This window comes from Ambystoma mexicanum, chromosome 1p (assembly GCF_040938575.1).
Source record: "Ambystoma mexicanum isolate Mex_15411 chromosome 1p, UKY_AmexF1_1, whole genome shotgun sequence".
Lineage (NCBI taxonomy): Eukaryota > Metazoa > Chordata > Amphibia > Caudata > Ambystomatidae > Ambystoma > Ambystoma mexicanum.
This window is the reverse complement of record NC_090921.1, coordinates 1,116,571,508-1,116,598,328: the sequence shown is the minus strand read 5'-3', so window position 1 is coordinate 1,116,598,328 and position 26,821 is coordinate 1,116,571,508. Positions and strand designations below refer to the sequence as shown.

At 46.5% G+C, this 26,821-nt stretch overlaps 1 protein-coding gene across 2 annotated transcripts in view; it reads left to right on the top strand.

Annotated features, from left to right (window-relative positions):
• LOC138449261 (zinc finger protein 684-like) overlaps window positions 1–26,821 on the top strand; it is a 697,253-nt gene that overhangs the window by 531,296 nt on the left and 139,136 nt on the right. For both annotated transcript variants that reach the window (XM_069604757.1, XM_069604756.1), the window contains one exon: window positions 18,815–18,941. In XM_069604757.1, the coding sequence (XP_069460858.1) occupies window positions 18,908–18,941 (34 nt within the window). In that variant the 5' untranslated portion in view covers window positions 18,815–18,907. The remainder of the gene's footprint in view (window positions 1–18,814; window positions 18,942–26,821) is intronic.

The following is a 26,821-nucleotide window of genomic DNA, read 5'->3' as shown; positions in this document are numbered from 1 at the left end:
TTCCAGATGTCTTATTGTATAGTAAGTGTAAAACACACAGCATGATGTTTCCTATTCAGAAACATGCAACTGCATGATTTTCAATCTTTTTTTTCTTTTTTAAAGAATCGTGTGCAGTAACATGAGCAACAGAGCATTTATGCTCTCAATTTACTTTCGAAGTGATACTTGCTGCTTACTTTTGTCTTCTCCATTGTGTGACTTTATATTTCACCGCAGCTCTTAAACCTTGAGACTTGTTTGCACCTAATGCCCTCATTGACATACTTGTGGAGCAACCTGTTTTTTTGTCTCTTAATAATGGCAGAAATACTGCATTTGCTTATTACTTTCAAGAGTCTGGTTTGGCCATTCTGCTCTCTTTAGTAGCAGAAGCAAGGCTTTGTAGATTTGGGCTCCATTGCACGGAACGGCTGCTTCACCAACATCTCATTTGTTGTCCTTTTACACATTCAGACTCCATCTGTTTCCTTTTTGCAGCCTGATGTGATGAATCTGATGGACTCATCACTGTTTTCCTGGCAGTGAGCTCCTCCCATGTGGCCCGGGGACGGCAGCTGCTACCTGATCCTGACCCTGGGGGGCAGCTGTATGAGAGAGTATAACATGGAAGGAGACAACTACCGGGGACATGGCATTACTTCAATGGAGGAGTCACAGTATTCCTCCCTTTCCTATAAGAAAGGCCTCTTGACCCTGACATCCTTTATGGCCTATTGTCAGCTAGCGATACCCCCTTAGAGGAAGTCACAAAACCTTTTCTCTACATCATTCTAGTCAAGCCCCCACCTTTCACCCAAACACTCACAACACCTTTTGTTCTTGATGCACCTTTCTGTGAAAACCATACAGGAGCTGAAAGCCCAAAGAAGGTTATGGACTTCAACTCCCCTGAGACAAGGAAAAGGACAAAAGTATTTGTGCAGAGTGACAGGAGCTCGAAGTGTAACATGTGGACTAGTTGTTTTTCTAAACCTGCAATAAGTTGGACATTTAAAAATGGCAACTCCGGGGGGGCGTGGCTTGGAGCGCCATCGATGTGGTCGCTCCCTTGAGGCCGCCCGTGGGATGTCCGCCGCCGCCGTCAAATTCAAGCGGTTCTGATTGAGTATCCGAGTCGCCAATGCCATCTACAGCGATCGGAACCGATGAGGCACAACCTGGCCCACAATGACCTCCGAACGCAGGAGCGTTCCCCTAGAACTTAGCGACCGAATCGCTCCCCCGTCACCATTCGAAGAAACCAAGATGGCGGCCGCGCCGGAACTCAACAACATACTACGAACCCGATGGTGCCGAGGTTCAGGGGGACCGGAGAAGAGTAACGGACGGACCCGCCAACACGGATCCAGCCGGATCGTATTGGGGTTGCCCGGAGAATATGTGAGAAACTTCATCCGGGGCTGCATACGGCCAGGTCGACGGGGGAAATACGGAGGCCACGAGATAAGCCCTGAGAGCCACCCAGAGAAGCCACGACCTTGCGGGCCATACTGCAGCGACACACCTCCCCCTCCCTCCACGCACCATGCACTAGTACTTCCTGGGGCGCCCCGGGCCACTCATCCAGCTAGCGACCCAGACTACTGCGGAATCACGGCTACTCCACCGACTTCTCACTCGCTTGAACTCTCCTGGGCAGCTGGCGCCGAAATCACTCGACCTCCCACCCCTACAACGCACTAAATTCTGCGGACCTAGAGGGGGCTGAGTGCCGTCTCCCACAGCTTTGGTCCCGCTGCAACTCTTCCAGCCAAGTCCGCCAAACACGATCATCATGGACAGGCAAACGAAGGTTGGCAAGGGCGCAGATATCTCCACCATGCTCACTGCAATAGATAAAAGCAAGAAGCAAGAGCCCCCCAAACTCACCCCACAGAAACAACAAGACGACGGGGGAGCCCTCGCTACCAAAGGGGACCTGATAGCCTTCATGGCGGACATCAAGTCAGAGTTTCGCTCATGCCTGTCAGAACTCACCACCAAAATCGAACAGACAGACCAAAGGGTTACGGAGGTCGAACAGAGGCTCGGAGAAATCGAAGATCACTCTCGGGACCACACTACCACCCTAGGGGAAATGCAAAGAGCCATTGACTCCCTGCATCAGAAATGCGAGATCCTGGAGTTTAAACATGAGGACCTTGAAAATAGGGCGCGCCGCAACAATCTTCGCATTCGGGGGGGTCCCAACCTCCGTCCCCGACAACAAGCTAGCGGACTACGTGGGACGCTTCTTTGAGGCCCTCCTCCCGGACCTGGATAAATCTCAGCTCTTGCTAGACCGGACCCACAGACTCCGCCCGCGTCAAGGGGCAGTCTCTGACCCCCCCCAGATGTCATTACGAGGGTCCACTTCTTTACAACCAAGGAAGCGATCTCTGCGATTAGCCACCAAGGGGAGGAAATTACTTTTCAGAGCACGCCACTTCAAATTTACCAGGATCTCTCACCACTCACCCTTCAGAAAAGAAGAGCGCTCCGACCCCTGGCACTGTTCTTCCAGGAGCAGCAAATCCGCTATAGATGGCTGTTTCCAGCGGCTCTACAATTCACATATAAAGGCACCCTATGCCGGATCAGTCACTTGGAGGATGCGGAGAGGATCATGCATCCAACCTCGCCCCAGGAACTCCCTACACCCAACCCGGATGGAGCTGAGGACTCTGGCCGCTTTCCTCCCCAAAACCTAAACGTACGCCATGGTCATCAACCCAGCGGATCAACAGAAAGAGATGAACAATGGCGCCCCCCGCACCCCCAGGTTTCAACAGCATCTTTCCCTGGTCTCCTCTGACCCGATCTGAACTCGGACCCGCCACATAACGCTTAGTCTGATGAGCCTTGAGGGCGGAGACGGCGGACCATACACACGGTTCACACCCACTCCGAAGACACTTTCCAACTTCCGTTCCTTGGAAACCCACAGTACTTGATACGCGATGGGACAACCGGCCCCGTTGGCCAAGGGTACGCCCGTACTTACAATGTCGGTCTACCCACCAGTTAAAGTTGCGGCCCCCCGTTGGGGCTCCGTGTTAAAACCTCAAGTGCAGGATGGTACCACAAGAACTCACGACAAACATGGCAGCTGAACCACCGACTCAAACGCCCCCCCCCCCAACCCAAGAGAGAGAGAATGGGACACCACTGGACCACCAAGTTCTGCAAATCCTCTCCCTAAATGTTAACGGACTGAATTCCCCTAACAAACGAAAGGCAATCTTATTAAAGCTCCAGGACGAAGACGCAGCGATAGCTATGCTCCAAGAGACCCACTTGCTGCCGGCGGACGTGATCCGGCTTCGCTCTCGATTATTCCCGCTTCAATTTTTTGCCTCCGGCCCAAGCAAAAAGGGAGGCACGGCGATCCTCTTTAGAAAAGACTTGAACCCGCAAATCCTGGAAACAAAAACATGCCCGGAAGGCCGATACACAGCAGTCAAATGCCTCCTGTTGGGAGACCTATACACCCTCATCTCGGTATATGCCCCTAACACTTGACAATCACACTTCTACGACTTCTTGGGCACAACTCTCGCTAGTTTTGTGGAGGGTCAAACAATTGTCGGAGGGGACTTCAATGGGGTTCCCGACCCCACTAAAGACCGGTCACACACCCCGAATCCAAGCGATTTCGCCCAAGCACTTAGCCTCCTCTGGCTTCTCAGGTCTCTGGAGATAATAGACTCATGGCGGGTGTTTCACCCCGACGAAAGAGACTGCTCCTTCTACTCGTTCGTACACCGCACCTTCTCAAGGATCGACCTGTTCCTGATCTCCCCGCACACCTTCCCCTCAGTCAAAGAGGTCTCCATCGGCACGAGAGCCATGTCCGACCACGCTCCAGTGTTCCTGGAACTCCGGGTTCAGGACCCCAACCTCAATAACCCACGCAAATGGTCCCTATATGACCCGATTCTCAGTGACATTGCTACGAGAGACAAGATCGCGATGGGAATAAAAAACTTCTTTGACGAAAACCCAGCCTCGGACACTTCACTAGCGAATAACTGTGATGCCATGAAGGCAGTAATCAGGGGCTCCCTAATTGCTCAAGGAGCGGCCTACCACCGGAACAGACGCCAGACCCGGATAGCTCTAGAGGACGAGCTAAGAGAGGCTGAGGCAATCCACAAGGAAAAAGGCTGGTCCCCTAAAACGCAACGGATCATGCGAACAGCGAGGAAAAAGCTTGAAGCCCACTACGCGGAACAAACCGCCCTACTGATGGCAAAAGCCAAACAATCATATTACGCGAAGGGCAACAAGGCGAACAGATTCCTGGTGGCCAAACTAGCCAAACTGAGACGCGTCAACACGATCGCAGGTCTGCGTGATCCTGAGGGGGTCACCCGGTACTCGGAGCCCGAAAAACGACAGCTCGCAACAGACTACCTGACCCAAATCATGAAGGCAACCCCTCGGAACCTACCGCAACAGGTGGAATATCTGCAGAGGTCAGCGGTACCCCGTCTCGCCAACACAACGAGAGACGAATTGGAGGAGCCCATTACGGGGGAGGAGGTCGAGGAGGCGATCAAGTCGCTTAAAACACGAGCCCCAGGTCCGGACGGCTTTTCGACCAGGTTCTATAAACTATTCAGGCCACAACTGACTCCCCATCTGGTGACCCTGTTCAACTCTCTCAGGGACACAGGCTCCGTAACCCCGTAGATGCAGGAATCAACCACCATCCTCCTGCCCAAACCAGGAAAGGACCCAAGGAGTCTAACCTCCTACAGACCGATTGCACTCTTAAACATTGATGCAAACATATACTCAAAAATCCTGGCAAACCGCCTGAACCGCGTCCTCCCGAAGATCATTCACCCCGACCAAGCAGGCTTCATCCTTCACCGGTCAACGGAAGACAACATACGGAGAACCTTGAACCTGGTGGACCTTGCCTCCCGGAACTCCCAAAAATTGGTCCTAGTGCTCTGGACGCAGCCAAGTCATTTGATCGAGTGGATTGGCCCTTTATGAAACTCACCCTAGAGGCCTTCGGCTTCGGGTCAACTTTTCAGACAATTGTTCTAGCCAACTATAAGAGCCCAAGTACGAGTCTAAGAATTAATGGACACAGCTCAGCTCTGATCCCCCTGTCATGCGGAACCCGGCAGGGCTGCCCGCTGTCGCCCTTACTCTTCGCACTCACCATGGAGCCTTTGGCCCAAAGGATTAGGGGAGACGACCAAATTAAAGGGCTGCAGAACGGCCCCACGCAACACAAAATCGCCCTATACGCGGACAATGTCCTACTCACGATCTCAGAAGCCCAATCATCACTGAAACAGGCGATACGAGAACTTACCACCTATGGGGAGGTCTCAGGCTTCACTATAAACTTCGACAAATCCTCGGCCTTGGGCATCGGGCTCACCCCAGCAGAACGGGAGCCACTGACCGCAATGTGCCCGATGACATGGGTGAAGAAGGCCTGGGGGTCCACATCCCGGCTAACCCAAGAGACACATACAAAACCAACTTCCCCCGGCTACTGAAAGAACTGGAAGGTGACTTGAAACTATGGGAGACCCAAGAGATCTCACTGCTGGGGCGCATCACAGCATGCAAGATGAACCTTCTGCCAAGGTTCCTGTACGCCTGCGCCTCCCTCCCAGTAGCGATTCCCTCACCAACCCTCAGGGACATCCAAAGGAAAATGCTGAAATTCATCTGGAAAGGTAAGAGAGCGAGAATCCCTCTCAAAACGATGCAGGGGGGCTCCAAGCTAGGAGGCCTGCGGGTTCCGGACTTGCGGGCCTATGGTGTGGCAGCACAACTAGCACAGATTCAGGCATGGCAAACTATAACAAACCGCCCCAGATGGGTAGAGCTGGAACAATCACAAGTACCCCTACCCTTGCGATTTCTGCCACACATCCCGCCCCCCCTCAGAACACACTGGGGAGACCTCCTTCTATCAACTAAACACACCCTTAGCTCCTGGGACTGGGCACTAAAGCAAAAGGGAGTGCCAAGAGGACTGAGCCCACGCTCCCCGGTCTTCCATAACCCATCCTTCTCACCCGGAGCGGACCCCTGCAATTTTCGGAACTGGATAAAGGGCGGGCTGGAGACCATAGACCAGCTATATATGGGAGGGACACCCCTCACCTTCGGCCAATGTAAGGAGAAGTTCCAACTCCAGGAAAGGGACAGATTCACTTATATCCAGCTACGCCACTGGTGCTCGCAGCCCCAAACTCTGCAGGCAGCAACACGCCCGCCCACCGCCCTGGAACTGACACTAGGGGACCTTCCAACCCGGGGCAGGGTATCCACCCTATATAGGCGCTTCTTAAGGGACTTCCTGTCCACAAAGACCCGCTGTATGGCTCAATGGGAGGCGGACTTGGGTCATCCGGTCGAGGACCAAACCTGGGTGGACATATGAACCAGAACACATACCTCCTCCACCTGCGTTACCAATAGGGAATGTGCGTACAAGGTGCTCCTCCGGTGGTATTACCCGCCCCTTCGACTTCACCACATGAACCCACAAGTGGATCATGCCTGCTGGAGAGGATGTGGCCACCCAGGCTCCTTCTTCCATATGTGGTGGGCTTGCCCAAAGATACGACAATTCTGGAGGACATGCCTGGAGACCATCACACAAATTACGGGAACGGCGATTCCTCTGGAACCTGAACCAGTTTTGCTGGGAGTTCCGATCCCCGCGATCTACCCGCGCTCCGGGACCAGGTCTAAGCTATTGACACACTGCCTTCTGGCGGGAAAAACGGTGTTGGCCAGGGCCTAGAAATCCCCAGAAGGCCCTCGCATAGCCCAATGGTGGTCTAAACTCTGGGACATCCTGATTGCGGAGAAGGTGACGGCAGCACAGGCGGGAACGCTCCACCGCTTCCAGAATGTTTGGAGCCCAGTGCTGGAATACGACCAGCGCTTCCCCGCCCAGACCTATAAACCGACCAGGGCCCGATGGATCCTGAAACACCAAGAGAACCCTGAGGAAGACACATAGACGCTAAGGGGCGAACTGGATAACCCAAGAGGGAAAATTCCGCCTCCAAGCCTGGTGGGGGGAATGATGACTGGGGATCAAAAAACCTGAAAAAGCATTGCTTGTAATATGTTGTGATAGGTGTATTTGCCATCCTGCCTTGATTTAAAATAAACAAAGTTAAAATAAAAAAATAAAAAAAAATGGCAACTCCGCTATGGAGAAAAGGTGCAGGTACAGCGAACTGTGCAGAAGGAGATATTGTCATTCACGCCAGGGCTCCTGAACGCGAAGCACACTGACGGAGCCAGCAAAGTAGATGAGGTCCCTGGGGAAGGAATAGTATGCTGCGTGCAAGCAAGAAGGACCGTTAAGATGACAGGAGCAGTGCAGAAGCTCCTGGAAGATTGATCGCTCTGTGAGGCAGCAAACCTCACCCTGGGCCAAGAATGAGAAACTGGTGTGTGACCGCAAAGCCGTGCCAGGTGATGGGAAGGCATCCACACACTTCAACCTGGAAGGCAGAGGAAGAAGCCATAACGCAAAGGTGCGAGCCACTTTGGGGAACGCTGAAGAAGACAGGTGACTCTGCCTAGGGCAATTGGAGACCCTGGGGCATTCAGACAACTGTGCAAAGCAATGATGGATTGTTACAAGATTGCTAATGCAGAACATATACAAAGGCAAAGTATGTTTGAATGCAGTCATGGCAAAGTACAGATTCAATACCCAATAAGAATGTATGATGCAGAAAATATACAAAGGCAAAGTTAGTTTGAATGTTGCCAAGGCAAAGTGTAAAGAAAGGCAAAGTTTGTCTGAATGCTGCTAAGGTAAAGCGTAAAAGCAAGATTTAGTGAGAATACTATTTGAATGCAGACAAGACAAAGTTTAAAGGCAAACCCCAATGAAATACAGAAGCATGGGATGCCAATGTGGGGGAGAAGTTTAAACAAGTACATTTGAGCCAAATATTACCACAACCAGATATACCAAGCAGCCCATGGTAAATGCTACTGTGGTATATCAAAGAACTGTGAAGTGCTTAAGATACCTGGCAGGTGAATACCCCATGCAGCTGAAGCTAAGGAGAGTACAACAGGAGATCTGAAAATCCTAAAGAGAAGTCTTGGCAGGCGAGTTCACCAAGCAGTTGGGAATTGAATCTACAAAGATACAGGAACTCTTATAAAAAGATTGGTACAGAACTTTTTGCTTGAACAGAACTTGTTGGTTGAGCAAGAACTTGTGAGTCCATTAACGGCACCAAGGAACTGTTAAAGAGACATGTTTGCCATCCTGTTTAAGAATCCAGGGGAAGGGGACCATCCTCTGGATCCATGGGTCTTCACCTTTGGGAACATTTTCGTTGGAGTCATTCTTAGACTTTTGGTTTTGAACACTTTTTCTAACATCAAGTCAAAGACATGTCCTTGCACCTGTTGTTGTTTGTTAATAAGTGTGAGGGTCAGGATAGGTTGGCTTGGACACAAGGATGGCTTTTTTTTTTTTTTTAATTTTTTTTTTTATTTGGTTGGTTGATAAATCAACCTTTCAAATATAACACAGTAGCAAATATTTAAGAACTAATGATGACAATTTGCAATGTACAATATAAATAATACAATTAAAATTGCAAATGAAACATTTTTACAAGAAAAGGAAAAAGGAAAGAGAAAGAAAAAAAAAAAACAATAAGACATGTTTAACCTTAGAATAGTTATAAATTTCTATATTCATAACAAATCTAGAAGTTCTGTAATCAATCCTCACCTAAATTGGCTTCCGACAACACATTATCCAGGAATTGCACAATTGCAATTCTAAGTCCCAGCTTGTTACTTGAAAAGATTTTAAACCAAATTTCGTCATCGGTCAAAGGTACGTATATCTGTAATTGTTTGCTGAAAAATGTCTTTCTTGTCTTGTCTAAGGCAGGGCAGACTACTATTATATGTTTCAATGTCTCACAGCACATTGTATTCTGGCAGAATCGACAATGATTTAGATCATGAGTAATCAGACCCCTCCTAGCCAGGATTTCAGTTGTCGGATATAAATTAAACCTGAAACGCAGATATTGTTGCCTTATGTGAGGTGATGGGAATTTCAGCAAATAATCTGATATCACCCGAAATTTTTTATGACCAAACAACTGAGTGTCAAAATCTTTGTAAGTAGAACATTTCTCCCTGGTGCGTATCCAATCTGTCTGATACAATTTTTGCTTTGCTCGATTTGGATTTGACAAGAGTACATGTAATGTTATGGAAGCATCAGATAGAGCATTTAAAACGCAATTTCTCCAAGTACGAGGAAAAAGATGGTTAGAGTTCACAAGATAGTATGCAACAGGACTCAGTACATTGCGGTTTTCAAGACCTAAGAGACATTTGCGTAGGAAGGAACACATTTTCCATACTAATTGCACATAAAGTGAGATCAGACCAAGTTCATACCTTATGAGTGACAGTGGGGTGCAGTTCGGAAGTTTTAACAGAGCTTTCCAAAATTTAGATTCAAGCATGTCCCACATTGATGGATTATGCAATAGTTTAGTTTCGGCACCGTACAATAATATAGGAACCACTTTTGCTTGATAAAATGACACAATATGCTGAATTGAGAATTTACCGAATTTGAACATTAATATGATGGCCTGTGATTTTAGTGTTTGAAGCTTGTATGACAAAGAATCTACATATGATTTTTCTGAAATTTTATTATAGATTATAATGCCCAAATACTTGTATTCAGAAACATTCTGCAATTCAACATTTTGCAAATACCATTTGTAGGTTCTTTTACCAGCTGTTTTTACATTTGGCAAGCAGGTCACTACTTGAGTTTTTTCCAAATTAATAACCAGGTTATTGTTTAAGGAATAGGTGGATAAAGAATCAAGTAGATTTTGCAACCCTCGTGGAGTTGTCGACAAGAGAACCAAGTCATCTGCATATAGCAGCCATGGGACCAATTGCAAGCCCAGTTTAGGAGCATCAGTTAGTACATCAGAAAAGGACTCACCAAGATCTAAAATGAACTGATTGAAAAGAAACGGGGCCAATATGCAGCCCTGTTTAAGGCCTCGAGCTGTGTGAATGGGCACAGATAATGAGCCTTCGGTTGTCAACCTAACCTGGAGAGTAGTATTTGTGTGTAGAAGTTTGATTATTGCAAGAAGTGAGGGTGGACATTCATATCGCACTAGTTTATTATACAGTAGATTACGATCGATAGAGTCGAATGCAACCCTAAAGTCTATGAATGCCAGGTATAAAGGTTGTTTTTGGGTGAAACAATGAGATCTTATCATGTTTAAGGTGATAATGTTAGGGGCAGTACCCAAACCAGACACAAAACCTGCCTGAAAAGGATCTCTTTTCTGTTGATTGGAGGCCCATGCATTAAGATCTCTAAGTACGATGCGATTAAAGATTTTACTTGGTGCATCTAGTAATGCTATGGGCCTGTAGCTGGCAGGGTGAGTTCTATCACCTTTTTTGTGGACTGGTAAGATTATGGAATGGGTCCAAGTTTCCGGAATGGTTTGTGTCAGATTAATGTTGTTGAACATATTCCATAGAATGTCAGTCCAAATGTCTGGGTATTGTTTCAGGGTAAAATTGGACAAGCCATCGGGTCCTGGAGCCCTTGAGGTGGTTGCTTTCTTTATGAAGTATGAAATGTCTTCTTTGTCAAACTTCAACAGAAATGTGTTTGGTTCTACAGTGGCTAGTCCACCAAGTGAAGTTTGCGGGAGCTCGTACAGTTGCGTGAAGTGCGTAACCCAAGCTTGTTGTGGAACGTTGTTACATAATAATGCTGTTTGGTGCCCTGTTGAAATCTGATTAATGGTAGCCCATATTTGGGCAGTATTCTGCCCAGCAATATTTCTTAGCATACATGCACTGTCATTTTGATATAGCGTGGCTTTCATGGTTCGCATCCAATTCTTGTGTTTAGTTTTCAATTTTAATAGTAAGCCATTCCTTTGCTCTATTGGTAATTTTAGAATTTGTCTCTTATGAGATCGATATGACTTTTTCGCAGATTGAATTTGCTTACTAAACACATGCAAATGTACTGAACTAGGCTTTGCCTGGTGTGATAGATTAGATTGAAACAATTGCATCAAGTTATGGTATGCGACATTTTTGGTACTCACCGCACTGGTTTTATGTAGTTCCGTGGCATAGAATTGATTAAAACGTTTTAAGGACGTTTCAGACCATCTTAATCTATTGCAGCCTGAATTGATGGAGAGAAGTCCAGCTGCGCATTTAGAATATGTACTTTCCAAGATTTCTGTCGAGACCCAATTAGCAATTAGAATGTTATGGTCGCTTAAGTTAGTGTCTTTGAATTGAAAACTGACCACATTGTTGATTAAGCCCTTATTGACGTATATATAATCAATTATTGCCGTGGACATACCCCTATGCCACGTGGGGTGAGGAGGAATATCGTCAACAAAAGTACCATTCAACATTTGCAGACTTCGAGATTCAACAAAATGCAACCATAAAGCCAATCTAGTCTTGTCATGAGTTGGTTCCAGACAATGTAAATTGAGGTCACCTGCTAGAATGACATATGGCACTGATTTGTCAACATAGATTAAGTCCATTAAGTTATTCAAGTCTTTCATAAAAGCATGATCAGATATACCAACTGGGTTCCAGTACATGTTAATTAAAACATAAGTGGAGCCACCAGCTTTGAGTTTCACAGCTTGTAGAAAGGGATTAGGGGAAAGCCAGTTTTCCGAGGAAAATGAAGGAAGTTGTTTAATTGCAATGAGCAGACCTGATGTCGGTCTTCCCAATTTTTTCTTAAGAGCGGGATTAAGATATAAATCATAATTGTCCCAGATTGGGAGATCAACAAGCCATGTTTCCTGCATCATTAATATATCGGCGTTCATAGTGCCCAAATTAGGACTATTAATGAGATGGCGATGACCCCTCGTGTTCCAACTGACTAAGGTGACCAAGGATTTTTTTTTTTGGGAAGATGGCTTAGTTAGTGCATGTCAAACTCTCTGATACATGTACAAAGCATTTTGGTCAAATCCCTTATATTTAACTCAGGATTTTTTGACATATCACACTTACTCTCAATTAAATCTGATCGTGAAACAACTTCTGGAAGTGATGCGGTCGATGAATTTATGTTAAGAATAAATCCTAAATCGTAAAGTTGTCTTTTGGCAAGCCAAATTGTGTTCAAGACCACTCGTGAATTGATCCATACTTTCACTGAAGAGAGTGAGTGCTCATTATCAAATTCAACTAACTGCAAATCAACCGAATTAATGTCTTCTAACGCAGGAATCTCTGAAAATATTGTTAGTATAGATCTGCGGTTCAGGTCATAGTGCACACTCGGAGGAGGCCTGCAAGCTATGGTTAAAGAATATAAAGCAGGTCTTTTGATGTTTGCTTGCAATTGTTTTTTCACAATAGTTGATTGAGGTTTTACCTCGGCAACAGATGATGTTGCTTGATTAGAGACTTCACTAGCTTTCTGCAACGCTAATTGGAGTATATGAAGAAATTGTGATGGTAGTATCACCAGATCACTACCCTCTCCAGTCTTCGTGCCCAGTTCCTCAACAGTTTTCAGCGGAGGGGGAGCGTTAGATAGAAGACTGTTCTGAGGGTGTGAAGTTGAGGATGAACTCAGGTTTGTTTGGTTTGTGTGATGTTGGATTGAACATAGACCAGGAACTTGACAAGAACTAGATTGTAAAGGTAACAAAGGAGTTGATTTGGGTGCATTAGTGCCAATGGGTATAGAGAGAATTTTGTGTTCACTATTCACCTGTTTTGGTAGGAGGCTAGTGGCAAGGGATGATTTTATAGGAATTGTATACTGCTGAACTGAAGTTTGTGTCGTATCTGTTCTGTTTTTATGCTCACAACAATTTAGAGTTTTTTGGGGTGGTTGCCTATTCATATATTCATCAACAGCATATCTAATTTCTTTCCTTCTTAGTTCAAGTGCCTCTTGTGTGGATCCATCAGACTGACCTACACATCCTGCCTTATCTGGTGAGGGGGCAGTGGTAATCTGTGAACTTTGAGCTCGATCCATATCAACCGCTACCGCTAACAGGTCGTTAAGAGGAGTATAAGATGTAACCTTCTTTAGGGGCCTAGAACCCGCAGCATCTTTCCGAGCTTGTGCTTGCTGCTGATATTTTTTTGCAATAGCATTAGAGACTAACAGTTTGCCTTTTTGCGTGTTAGTAACTACTTTGATGAAGTGTTTAGTCTTTGAAGGACCATTGTTTTTTGGAATGGACATGTTTTTTGTTTTCTTCACATCAAGAAATCTAACGTGCTTCTGTTTATCTGACCGTGTTGGCTCAAATAGTGTGTAAACAGGTGACTTAGCTGAAGGCTCTGAATTAAGTTGAGGATCAGCCTGCAACGCCTTAACAGTAATGTGTCGCCCCGCAGGTTGTCTCTCCTGGATCGTATCTAGTGAGTTAACAATATCTTTGGGGGGCTGAGTGAGTACGGCCAAAGGTCCAGTTTTAGTGGAAGGAGCCGTTTGAAATTTGTCCTGAATAGGTTCTGAGAGGAGTGGAAGTACAGGGTACTTATTCTGCAGAACTACAGGTTTTATAACGGAAGGACTCAATACAAAGTCTGCATGGCAGTCAGTTTGTGTAGCTACATTGGCAGAGTTTAATTTAGGTTTAACACTGCTAGAATGATGCTGTTTTTTTAATTTCATGGCTTGCATAAAGGCGGATTGCCATGCTAATACTTTTTCTATTTGTAGATTCTGATTTGTCAGTTTCAAATCAAGGGTCTCGAACAGTTTGGCCATTGATTGAATTGCCAAATTTACTGAATTTAAAGTAATTTCTAGTAAATTGGGCATTGGTTTGGCCTCTGCTTTTTTAGGGGTGTTAGAGCCGTTGATGCGCGGGTTGCGCGGCGTTGGGGCCATATATGAGAATTCTAAAGCCGAGCGTGAGTGATTGTTGTTTGAAAATAACTCAGGTGAGGCAGAAAGATTTAGTGTAGAAGAGTGAGATAGGTGAGAAGGTGTAATATTTTCTTGCGGCAGAGACGCCTGCTCACTGTTTGTGCCATAAGTATTTACTATAGTTTCTTGGGCAGGAGCTGTAAATATATTGCCCAATATGACACTATCAGTAAGTGACCTGTCTGAAATGGCAGTTACTGCGGCAGGGGTAACGTATTCATCAGCATTGAAACACTCACTTGGAATGCCAACGCTGTTAGTGTTCACAATTATAGGTGTAGAAAGTGGCGAATCGGGAATAAGCAGAGGAGGGATCACTGCTGATATACTATTGCAGGTGTTTTGCATCATGTCAGAGTGATCTTTACAAAACTGACGAATGTCAGCGTGCCCTGCAGATTTCAAACCCCTCTTACTTAACATATGAGATTTTCGTGCGAGCGGGGTTGAAGTGTCCGTGCAACTTTTGGGTAATCTCTTTGAGGCATGCACGTGTGGCCTGTGCTCATTAGTACCTCTTGTTAATGGTCCCATGTTTGGCATTCCCGATTTTAAGGTCATTAGGACGCACTGCATAATTTAACAAAGATAATACTTACAGAACGTATATCTAAACGAAGATCAACAGAAATAAGAGTATCCAAACGTGATGTAGAGATTAAATAATAAAAAAAAAAAAAAAAAAGGTTGCAAACAAACGGGAAGAAAAACAAAAAGAACCGCAATCGAGCGGAGCTTCACCGGTGCTTGCGCGATGGATTACGGTGCACAATACAAATATGAGTTTAAAACCATATACCAGCAAAAGCAGCAAACAGCTAACAGTACTTTCATGTACTTTACGTGTGCGCGCGCGAGTGCGCTGGGCACGCTATTTTTGAATTCAAGTGGGCGGGATCCAAGAAAAAAAAAAAAAAAAAGGAAGAAGGAGTCACTGGCCCAATCAAAAGGGAGCTGCAAACAAGTAAGAGAGGGGAGGAGTTTAGTTCAGCCACCAGTAAAGAAAGAAGTCAATATGCGTTTACGTTCCAATAAAGGAACTTAAGTCACTCTCACTGTTTTTTTTTTCTTTGATGGAAAGTCAGGCAGCTTCCGTGTGTCTTTGTAAAGACGTCCGCTTCGTGTACATTCAGAAAGACAGCAGAGACACGAGCGAGCAGGTTCTGGAAAGGAACACAGACGTCCGTAGTGTAGTCAGTTTCACCAGCGTTCTCTCACAGCTAACAGTACTTTCATGTACTTTACGTGTGCGCGCGCGAGTGCGCTGGGCACGCTATTTTTGAATTCAAGTGGGCGGGATCCAAGAAAAAAAAAAAAAAAAAAAGGAAGAAGGAGTCACTGGCCCAATCAAAAGGGAGTGTTTTTTTTTTCTTTGATGGAAAGTCAGGCAGCTTCCGTGTGTCTTTGTAAAGACGTCCGCTTCGTGTACATTCAGAAAGACAGCAGAGACACGAGCGAGCAGGTTCTGGAAAGGAAAACACAGACGTCCGTAGTGTAGTCAGTTTCACCAGCGTTCTCTCACAGCTAACAGTACTTTCATGTACTTTACGTGGATGGCTTTTCAGTTACTGACATGCTGGCACAGACAGATGCTTAGCTTTAGTTTCTAGGTAGGGATGTTACTCTTTAGAATAGGGCTAGAGAGGTTTTTTCCAATCCATTTCTACTTAATAAAAAATAGCTTTGTTTGAAAATACATCTACCTTGTGTCCGTCGCTCATTTCTGACTTCTCACACTGACAAGTGACCTTCTGGAGCCACTGAGGCAAACTCAAATCAGTACGTTTTCTATGAATCCACCAAGCGTTTCTCTGTTTTTGTTACACTTACTAACTCAATAGTGGTCTCATGGTCTCATTAACCTGACTAGAATCCCTGACTTCCGCACTGACAATTTCAAAGAGAAAAATATAAGGAAAACATGTAAATGTTTCTCACTGTTTTACACTAATTTAGTCAGTTTCTTGGAAAAAGGGTTATGCATCCGTACAATTTACAACAAAATTACTTTATTGCATTAAAAGTGTGCAATCTATATCATGCATGTATATGAAGATTGTGAACTTGTTAATGGTTAATCAAGGTGATTGCTTTATTGTAGACAAATACATTTTTTCTGTGTGATTTTATATGCATACGATGTACTCCCTTTTTGCTACTGCTAAAGTCCTCAGATATTTGTGTTTTTTGAGTGTACACTGACTCTATTGATTTTCTGTAACACAACAACATTATGATGTTTTCAACGAATAATCCAAATCTGCACAGATGAGTGATCTTTTGATGTCCTTGATTCACGCATATTCGGTGTGGTTAAAATGTGTGTGTTCGTCTAAATATATTAAAACTAAAGACAAAGCCCAATCATTGACATAATACTTTATTTCCCTTACCTCTGTTTTCTTTAAAATAATGATCCTTATGAATTTGGAGAGTCAGGCCTCAAACACAAACTTCACAGATGGTATGCTGGCAGTGTTTAGGATGCAGCAAGGGGGCCATCGGTGAATTTGATGAGATTAGATTTGACAAGCCCTCAAGGCTCTTCACATTTACTGCCCAAAAATACGGTGAGAAACCTCAGGGTATTCTCACTTCTACATCCCTTGGATCCTCTTCTCAGGTGGTCAGGGAAAGGCCATTGCTTTTGGACCCTGACCCTGTGGGTGGAGAAGCGAGGGAGGATCACCTGGGTGGAGTGTCATTGAAGATTGGGAGTGGGGTGCCCACAGACGAGACATGGTATCCCCTTTTCCTATGGAAGACAAACCTAACCCTCCCCTGGCCTTTATGGGCTATTATAGAACCTTTTCCCTCATTTCCCCTAATTCAACCTGGCACGAGGAAGAGATGACTAGGAGTGATGAATACTAAACCTTCCTTTCACCCCTCTAGTACTGGGAAGAAGAAGATGACTGCAGAGTACTTGCAAGGTCGAGCATGTCCCTTTAATCACAGTCAGGCAGATCCAATTGGGAATCCACACCCTGCAACCTGTCAAGTGGTTGCAGGTATACAAAGGGAGACCCGTGAACAAGCAGGGAGACCAGCAGAGAACCTGTGTCATGAGGAGGCAGCAGTGGTGGGACCTGTAGAGGAGCCAGGACGCCGGCCTACATCCCAGAGAGCATGTGGAACCCAAAGCAAGTGGGCCATGCATTTGCCTCCAGAGTGGAAAGCGAGCAGCCGCAGCCACGAGCAAGGTAGGAAGAGAGAGGACGCTGTCCACATCCGTGCAGGAGCACTGGAATTCCCAGCATGCAGAAGACATCACCCGGCATGCGAGCGGGGCTCATGGAGAAGCAGACAATAGCAGGAGCTGCCGGAAAGGAACGCTGAGGACCGGCGGGTGTCAGAGGAAGACACTCTCAAGCCAGAGCGCTCCTAGCAGACCGCATGTAGGTAAAGTGATACCGAACTAAATAAAAACTTGAAATTTAACCTGAACTATGCATATTGACTACCGAACAAAATACAAACTTGAATTTAAGCTGAACAATACTTATTGAATAGCGAACCAAATACACATTTGCATTTAAGATGAATTATGCATATTGAATATCGACCCAAATATAAACTTTAAATTAAGTTGAATCATACCGAATTGAATGAAAATAAACAACTAAGCAGAGTTACGCACATTGAATATCAAACTGAAAGAAACCTTGAAATTAAGCATTCTGCATGATAAAGGGAAGTAAAGCTTTATGGGTAAAGCAAGTAACTGATGAAAGCTAAAACAGGAAAGTCCCCAAGTGAAAACACCCTATGGAAACGAGCAGAAACAGAAAGGTGGGCAAGCATCAGACCACCTCAAAGAAAGCAATCGAAACAGTGCAGCAAGGCCCAAGTCTGGCGAGTGTTGTGTGGCACGGTATGGCAAAGGCAAGAGGTCGAACCAAGAGAAGCCAGGAGAGTGTAAAACCGCCAAGAGGCCTACAAAGAGAAGCATAGGGATCCTGATTGCGCGACCTGTGACAGGTAGACTGTGTGGTCTGACAACTGAGCCTAGAACAGTGAGCCTTGAATTGTGAAATTCAAAGACTTTGTAAGATGCAACCAAGGAGAAGCACTGTAACGGAACTGGTAATTCCATTCACGAAGGTCGGGTTGACCAAAAGTTATGGTGAACTTTAATATGCAAATACTAGTGGTTACATTAAAGACTAGGGGAGCTGCAAGTGCTGTCTTGAGGACGGAGCCTCAAGACTTGTTTATTTTTAACTGTGTTGCTTGGAACTTGGGGAAGGGAACCCCGAGGATTGTGTGGAACTGGATTACCTTGGACTGGAGAAAGATAATCTTACGACTTTTGTGGAACTGTTTTGAATTTGGGGAAGGGGAGTTGAAGAAGAAGCTAGGGCTGGAAGAAGCTCTGAACTTTGTGTTGATCACTATTTCTTTGGTTATTGACACCCCTACACATTGTTTATCTTTAGTTGTGAGGGCAAGTATAGGTTTTGGAAACAGACAGATTTTCAAGTTGAACTCTTCGATTCAGACTTTCCTTAGTTTTGTTCAGGTACAGAAGTCCCATTGTAGCATAGGGCAAGTTAGGCTTTCTGCCATACTGACATTTACTTTAATAAATCAGATTGTTTTGAATTTTGAATCCGTTGTCTGTGTCTTGCTTCATGATGCCTTCACAATACCCACACATACATTAGCTTTGAAGACAGTGTTTCTATTTTGGCTGTAATTAAGACAAGCCTATAAATTAAATGCTTTTATGGAGTGGAAGGGGGAGGTTTATTGGGTGCCCATAATAAACCCATCCGTCAAGTGTGTGTTTTCTTTGAATGGAGTTACAGAATATGTAACAAAATGTTTCTTTTCAAGGCACAGATTATATTCCAAGATGTGTCTGCCTATTTCTCAGCTGAAGAGTGGAAGCTTTTACACGAATGGCAGAAGGAACTGTACAGCAATGTGATGATGGAACTTCACAGAGCTTTGATTTCACTTGGTAAATGTACTTTCTTTATCTACGTGGTATACTATGTATTTAATTGTTGCTGTTTTAGAACATGCCACATCCCAATGAACGATCATGCAAACTGCCAATTGGAACAAGGAAAAAGAAAAGGGGAATAAGTGAAGATGTGAAGTATGGAGGTGAGGAGATGATGTGAGACAGTCCAGGCCCTGACAGATCTGAGAGGGGAGGACATACTGTGGAAGCGAAGAAAAGGGGTGGGAGCAAAGGGCATTCTCAGGGAAGCCCGGAAGCCACATTCCATATTCTTCAAGATAGGTTAGGGAGAGGAGATGGAGTGAGGGTTATAAAAGGGTGAGAGGACAGGGAAATAAATGCTAACAAATAGTACGTGAAAAAATAAAGACAACCATATAATGCTACATGATGTGAGGAGTCCAAATTGACAGCAGGACTATGTACTGAAAACAAAGGAAGACAGGAGGATAATGAATTAAGGGAAGGATTGAGCAGTCCTGATGGTAAAGGGCAGGGAAAAATAATCTGCATTTTAAAGAGCTTAGATGGAGAGTTGGCAAGCACCCAGAGCTTAATAACATAATGAAAACCTGAAAGAAGCATCAAGGTGACCGGAAAGAGGTTGGGAAATAAAGGATCTACATTGTTACATCAAATGTAGTGACTGGGTGGACATTTACCTTGTTTTAATTACTTCTTGGCATTTTCTTTTTCTCTTTTAATTGTGCCGGGTCTCCGTAACCCTCTACAACCCTCTTATGCACCCCTCCCCTACACTAACCTTGATTCCTCAACATAAACACACTTATGAGAATCATCAGTATCGAAGTGACAGTATAAACCAATAAAAGAGTAATAGAACACAGATTAATTTGCTTCATCTTCACAAGATAGGTCTTCAGGAAGAGTTGCGTGCAAACATGCTTTGTGTATTAAGGATTTAAATATTGCCTATTTGAACAGTTTTCAAGGTTAGATCTTTTTGAAGCTTTCAAAGGTAGAGTGGTTGGCAAGGCAGAAGATAATTGTTTTTAAGAAATGAACGTCCCGATAGGTTGTCCTGTTCCAGGGCTTCTGTTCAAACATGAGTAATGCCTGTTCTTGACAAGCAGCCTGTGTGTTTTGTTATTGAGTTGTATACCATGTTCTGCTGCCATTTGCATGGCATCTTTGTGCGCTGACGGATATGAAAGACGGGGGAGCTGGGATGGACCAGTAAGAAAATGCAAGATAACTTTGCTGTTTTGTTGAAGTGTGAAACTCTGAAGTACTCTGTCGCTGTATGGGCGTGTCTCTTTGTATGCGGTTTGTGTAGAGAGCACTTAAGGTTTGTGTATATAGAGTGTGATCCTTGTGTGCCTGTAATGTAAGGATGCATTGGTCAGGACTACTATCGATGATGGTTTCGAGCAGTGTGGTGTTCTGATGTTCGTCTCTGAGGCGGGGTGTTCAATTGCCTCATGTGGGTCAATTAGTTGTTGTGTGCATTTGCTGTTGCAAGGTAAAACCTTAGCTTGTTAGTGCAGGGAGCAGTCAGTGGAGACCTTGATTGGCTTTTGGAGCTTCCATCTGATGTGGCCAAGCAGACATTTTGGTAGCGGTTTGCCTCAGGTAAAATAGCTGGGAGCAATCCTAAGGCACCCAGGAACGGGCCGGTGTTCCTAGCAGAGGACAGCATGCACTGCTGGGGCCTAAATCACATTGGAGCATGGGTGTAATTTTAGGGGGGTGCCAAGGGTGTTTGACACCCCCTGACCCCCAACGTTTGTGGCACACCATTTTGTCCTACTCATTTGGCAGGGGCCCCTTTCATTTAGATATCCTGCTCCCCCCTCAACATTTTCAGCAATGTTACTCCAGTGCATTGGAGAAAGATTTTAAAAGACATGGGAACAGGCAGCAGTGAGTACCAAGTAAAAGGGGAGCGAAATTGCTCCTGGGGAAAATCCCTTTAGGGATACTTAGATGCTGAATTGCCATGGGGCACCTGGGAGGACAATTACAGTGGAACCCATATGAGCAAAATCACAGTGGGGCAAAATTATAGTGGGGCATGCAGGAGAAACACCAAAGTAGATGGTAGAAAGTATTTGCTAACCGCCCCGCGCCTCGAGGCAGCAGTGCAGGACTTCAGCCAACGTCCCTTCGCTTGTATGCTGACCTGCCTCCCGGGTCTCCATGTCCCGGATCTCATACTCTGTTTTTTCTAGCTCTGTCAGCGTTTTGCGGGGACCCCCAGCGCTAGCTATAACATTCCCCCCTTACCACCACTATCCGAGCTTCCCATACAGTGCCCTACTCCTGCACACTGCCCACATTGTGCTCTAAAAACTCCTCCAGTGTCTTGTGTAGTTCATCCCTGAGGATTTGGTCAGTCAGGGCATCAACTGGCATACGCATACGTAAAGGAGAGTGATCAGATAAAGTTTGACCCAGATATTTCGCATCACTAATATCAGCCATTTGTGTCCGCCCAACAAAAATGTTATCAATCCTGGTGAACACAGTTTGGGGCTTTGAATAAAAGGAGTAACCTCTACCCCCAAGGTTCAATTCCCTCCAGACATCAACCAAGTCTAGATTGGTCAGAGCCACGTTGGGAGCCCCTGCCGCTGGTGATGGGCCTCCTCTGCGGTGGGGTGGACCTGTCCAGCAAGAGATCCCTTGCACAATTAAAATTACCTCCCCATATGAAAAAACACTCCTTGTGATGGGCAACCCTGGCACAGAGCGCATGAACATGGGGTGGAATACCATGGTTCGGGAAATAAAAGTTGACTATACACACCTTGACGTGATCTATGTAGTCCTGCAGAATGAGATACCTCCCCTCCTTGTCCACCTCCTTCAGCTGGAACAGTGCAGAGTCACTTATCCACGTTAACACCCCTCTGGCATATTTGGAGTATGCCACCCCATGCCCCCTCGCCCCTCATCATTTTGGACCGCCTCTAATGCCTCAGCTGTCAGGTGGGTCTCCTTTTGCAAGGCGATAGACTCCTTCCTCTGATGTAAGAACAATTTCATCCGATTTCTGCGTAGATAACGTCCCCAACCCCCTCACATTGCAGATCAGCACCTTAATAGAGGATATTTTGAAGATGTCTATAGCTCAGTCCGTGTGCCAAATCTACCCACCCCATCCAGTTTTCCAGGCCTGACCCCAACTCAAGCATCCTCCTTCGACTCCCAGTCCCCCTCCACCCACCCAGCCAATCAATTCTTGTATGTGACAAACATACCCAAGACCTCAAGGATAGCATACTAACCCAAAAGCGTGGAAAACATTGAACCAGTAACACAGCAAACCAAAACAATAGTAATTTGCCCAGCTACTGCACAGAGTTTACAGTGCTCAGACACACTCAAACCATTAGGGCCTATCCAGGCCATCCATGTGTCTGGTAATGGGAGCTAGCAACAGGCCAGCCCCCCACTTATGCGTATGGCGTTCCAACAAGACCAAGGGCCGGTGACCGAACATTGCCCTTGTCGCATGTATGAGTAAATGTTCAGACAGTTATAAGGTTTGTGTATCAAACACTGCACTTCAAGCAACTTGGCAATAGTTATAACCAGTGTGCTGTTTTATAGCACAATCAGCAGGACACAGTCACCAATCCCACATCCCGTCCTTCATTGGTAACTCTTAACAGCGAATAATGCTGCCTGGTATGCACAGATATTTCGACCGCCAACCCCGCACAACCAGCCTCCTAAATGTCGCCCCCTGGGCTAAGTGTTAGGCTCGTCGCCATTAGCAAAATTGTTGTGTTCCAGCCACATGTTAGCAGCCGCAGGAGTTCCAAGGAAGTGTGCCCTGCCTTTTAAGGTGATTTTGAGCATGGCTGGGTATATGAGCATATATTTAATATTTTGATGCCTAAGTCTCGCCTTGAATGGCACAAAGGAGTTCCTGGCTGTTTGGACCGCCAGTGTGTAATCCAGGTAGATGGCAACTTTGGAGTTGCCTCTCTGGATCTCACCGCCTTCCCTGGAATATTTCAAAATCACCTCCCTGTCGCAGAAGTTCAATATTTTTTCAATGATGGGTCTAGGGTGAGAGCCCGGGGGAGGCTGTTTCTGTAGAGAGCAGTATGTACGCCCAACCGCGAAACCCTGCAACAGATTCCCAGCCCCTACTTCCTGCAGTAGTAAGTTCTCAACATACTGGGTGGGGTCCAGGCCTTCCACGAGCCCAAGCAGCCATACATTGTTTCTCCGGGCCCTCCCTTCAGTATCTTCCGCCCCTAGTTCCAAAGTGGTGTTCCTCCTCTCCAGCTACTGTACTCAGGTTTCCAGATCTTTCGTAGAGCCTCTCGAGTCCTTAAGCTCCCTTTCTGCCAGCTGTCACATGTCCTGTCGCAGGAGGTCCACCTTAACCTTCGCAATTTTCGTCTCTAGTGAGGATCTCAGCGCAGCTATTGCCGCTAGCACCATATCCTCCTGAGAACCTGCACTCGCCACACCTGTCTTCATCTGCGTCTCCGGTGCACTTTGTGGGGGTTCACGGTTCTTACCAGAGCTTGCGAAGGAGTCCATGATCGTGTTTTTACCTTTGCCCTTGTCGGGGACATACTTTCAACCGTGGCCAACAGTGACAGACTTCGGTTACCTCAATGATCCAGGCGCACTGCCCACAGCAGCAAGAGTCAGAGAGGCAACCGGACATTGAGGTGCCCGGCAATGGCTCCGGCCCCTGTGTGTGCTGAGATAAACACCCCCGCTGAATCAGTACTTTAGCGCAATTACAAGCGGCAACCAACCGCCAGCCGTGTCCAGCCTTGTTTAGCCTTGTTTAGCACTGGTTCCGCTCTTTGGCGTGACAACTGAATTATGTGCCTCCACCTTATCACACTTTTGTCCCCCAGCCAGTGAGGCCGCACTGTGCGTGTCAGTGGGGATGTGGTCAGGCGGTCACTGTCAGCAGTCCAGCCTGCCAGGTACCTTCAATGTCAATGAGTCCTCTCCTTGCAGGAGCAGGGGTGCTAACAGCTACGTGCGCCAGAGTTGCACTGCCCCAATCACCAGAGACAGCCAGCAGGGTAGTGCAGTGCCGTTCTGCCGATCCAATCTTTCACTCCTCCAGCAGATACCCTCACCATTTGACTTATTCACACCCTCGGGCGTGTGCATGTTGGGGCCTCCCTGACACTGGGGCAGTCCTCGCCCAACACCAGGCAGACAAAACACTCCTGTCCTCGGGATCCGACAGTACAGTCTATGAGAAGCAGCTCTCTACTTTCATTCTCTTACCATGCTGCCTCTTCTCACTGCAGAGTCTCCATGTCCAACGCAACCAGCAACTGCGCAACTAATGCCATGTTATCAGTAGAATCTCCAGCAAGCCTCCCAGAGCCCCAGGCTAGGGCAAGTTCAACTGTTGCCTGTCCCGAGTTGCAGCGAAGGCCTGAGATTGGCCTCAGCAGGTCTAGCTGTGCGGGTGCCAGCAGAGGAGGGAGAACACAAGTCCTGTAGCTAGCAAGTTTGCAGCCCCTTGAATCTGCTCCTACCTCCGTCCCGCGTACGTCAATGTGTCAGGGTCTGCAAACAACGAGAGCGGACCCGTTCCCGATCCCTCCCGGGTCGTTTCAAAGTAACGGGTGCCTGCTGAGAGGCTTCCTCCTGCTCCGGGCCGCCTCCATCAGGCAGGAGCCAGCCTGTGTATCTTTGCCCGCTCCTGGGCACACTCCGGCAGCGGCGCCCCACAGAGCAACCAGGCGCTGCGTTCGCCTGGAGTCTTCGGGCTCTCTTTCTCAAGCCCTGCACACAGGGCTACTCCCAAGCACCAGCTTAGTGTTTGTTATAAGTGGGCACTCGAACTCTGAGTGCCCGCTAAACAGCAATCCAGTGTACTCTGGCAGTGGGTACGCTGGAGTCAATTTCTTTGCAAAGGATGCACTGGGCGGGCTGGGCATGGCGGTCGCGTCTCCTCTCCACCACTCCTTCACTGCAGCGTGGCTGCGGCCGCCATCTTTTCTCGCAGAGGGTCATAGTTTTCAATCGCTCGTTCTCCTTTGTAATCACTCCGATTCTGTTCGGGACAACGCTGCCCAGCAGGGTACCAGCTTCCCCTGCATGCAGATGTCTGTGCATGTACTTATCTATCCCTCATACCGTCGTAACGCAGGATCTAATAAGGATCATGACAGGAGCTTCACCAGATCACAGCCTCACACCATGGGTTCAGGCCACGTCCCCCACCGGTCGAGAAAGTAGTTTACTTTATGGCAATACGTTTTGCTGGAAGTCACCTGATAATTTATAGTCAGCTGCTGAAGATAGCCAAGACGAATATTCCCTCTGATTGTGGGGTCTTGCAATACTCTTTGCTTTTTATTACACAACCCAGCTTTCAACTGGGATTGGTTGTGTGCTGTTGTAATACCCTTTCCAGAATGCTGTGAGAAGATGCTAGGTGTGTCCGTGTGATGGCCCCTAACAGGGATTATGTCTTCCTCTCAGTTTCCAGTGCCGTTTTATGCCTTTTATGTGCCTCGAGATCAGGTTGGAACAATACCCCAATCAAACGTTCTGAGGGCTCTACCTTACATCTGTGGAATGGGGGTGATGAACCTTGTGTTATGTCCGGTAGTTGCAGGGGCTGCTGCTGATGTCTTACCGACTTGCGCCTGTCCCTGGTCACACCCCGTGGGCGTGTTTTCTTTGGACCACCCGCAGCCGCCCAACTACCTCCAGCCACTCAGCCGTTTATCGAGTGCCAATGTGAAGTTTCTCGGCAGGGGGGGTGAAAACGTTCCCGTCCCTCAATCCGCCTGAAGAGTTGTAGTCAGCTGGCGACGTGAAGCTTCCTGGCGAGGGGCGCGCTCTCTCCCGTTCCTTAATCCTCCTGCCTGGTTGCAATCAACTGGGCCGAATCCTCCGAGCCACGTCCCACTCGAGATATCGTGTAGCTGATCGCACAGTCGGGTGGAATGCTGAGGGCCGTATTCATCTTTTTCTTGTTCCCATTTACACCAGAGTTCACGCGACCGCTGTCGGACTAGCAGTTTGGCTCATATTATGGATCTAAGCCATTAAAGAAACAGGGTTCGTCGTAGCGGCCTGCAGGCACTTCTTTAAGGTGTAGCGGCCATCTTGGAATCAAGAAGACCATTTTTAAGACCATTGTTTTTACATTTTAATGGACTGTAAAACTGTCAGATGAAATGAGCTCAAATGCAATACTGGATTTTCTTGGCAAGACTTGGGCGATAAAAATAATCTTTTTGGATTCTGAATTCTGAGGCTTTTATGTATTTTAAATACTTCAAGGCTCATTATTTCCCCCGGTCTGAAAAAAATGCCAGTAATTCCGGCACCGTAATTGTTTCCAGACTGGGGAAACACAAGTTTGTTGATCGGGGTAGTGAAATTCCAGCAGGCCTTACCGGGATATCACTGGTGCCGATAATCCCGGGAATCCCATTCCATGAAGTCCTATTGAACTCCAAGGAATGGGAACTTAACGTCGTCTCCAGCGCATGTAATAACCCAGTAATACCGCGATATTGGTCAGTGGAAATGGTGCAGCAGATGGTCTCGTTGAGATGTTCAACAGAATCCTCAAACCTCTCCGGACAAAGGTTGCTGATCCAGATGGACAGAATTGGGATGTCTTATTGCCCTGGGACCTCTTTGCTGCAAAGAAGACTCCTTAGACGTCTATCAGCTTTTTTTCTTTTGAACTACTTCTGTACAGTAGTATTCCCTTTGATTTGCTGGATATGATCTGAGGGAAATGGGAAGACCTTGAGAATCCCAGTATGAATTTTGCAGCTTCAATAAAGAAGATCTTAGAATACATAGGATTAGACAGACTGCGTCTATGAAAATCTAGAGGAAGCTGTAAGTCTTTGGAAATCCTACTAAGACCAAAATGCATGCGTTTG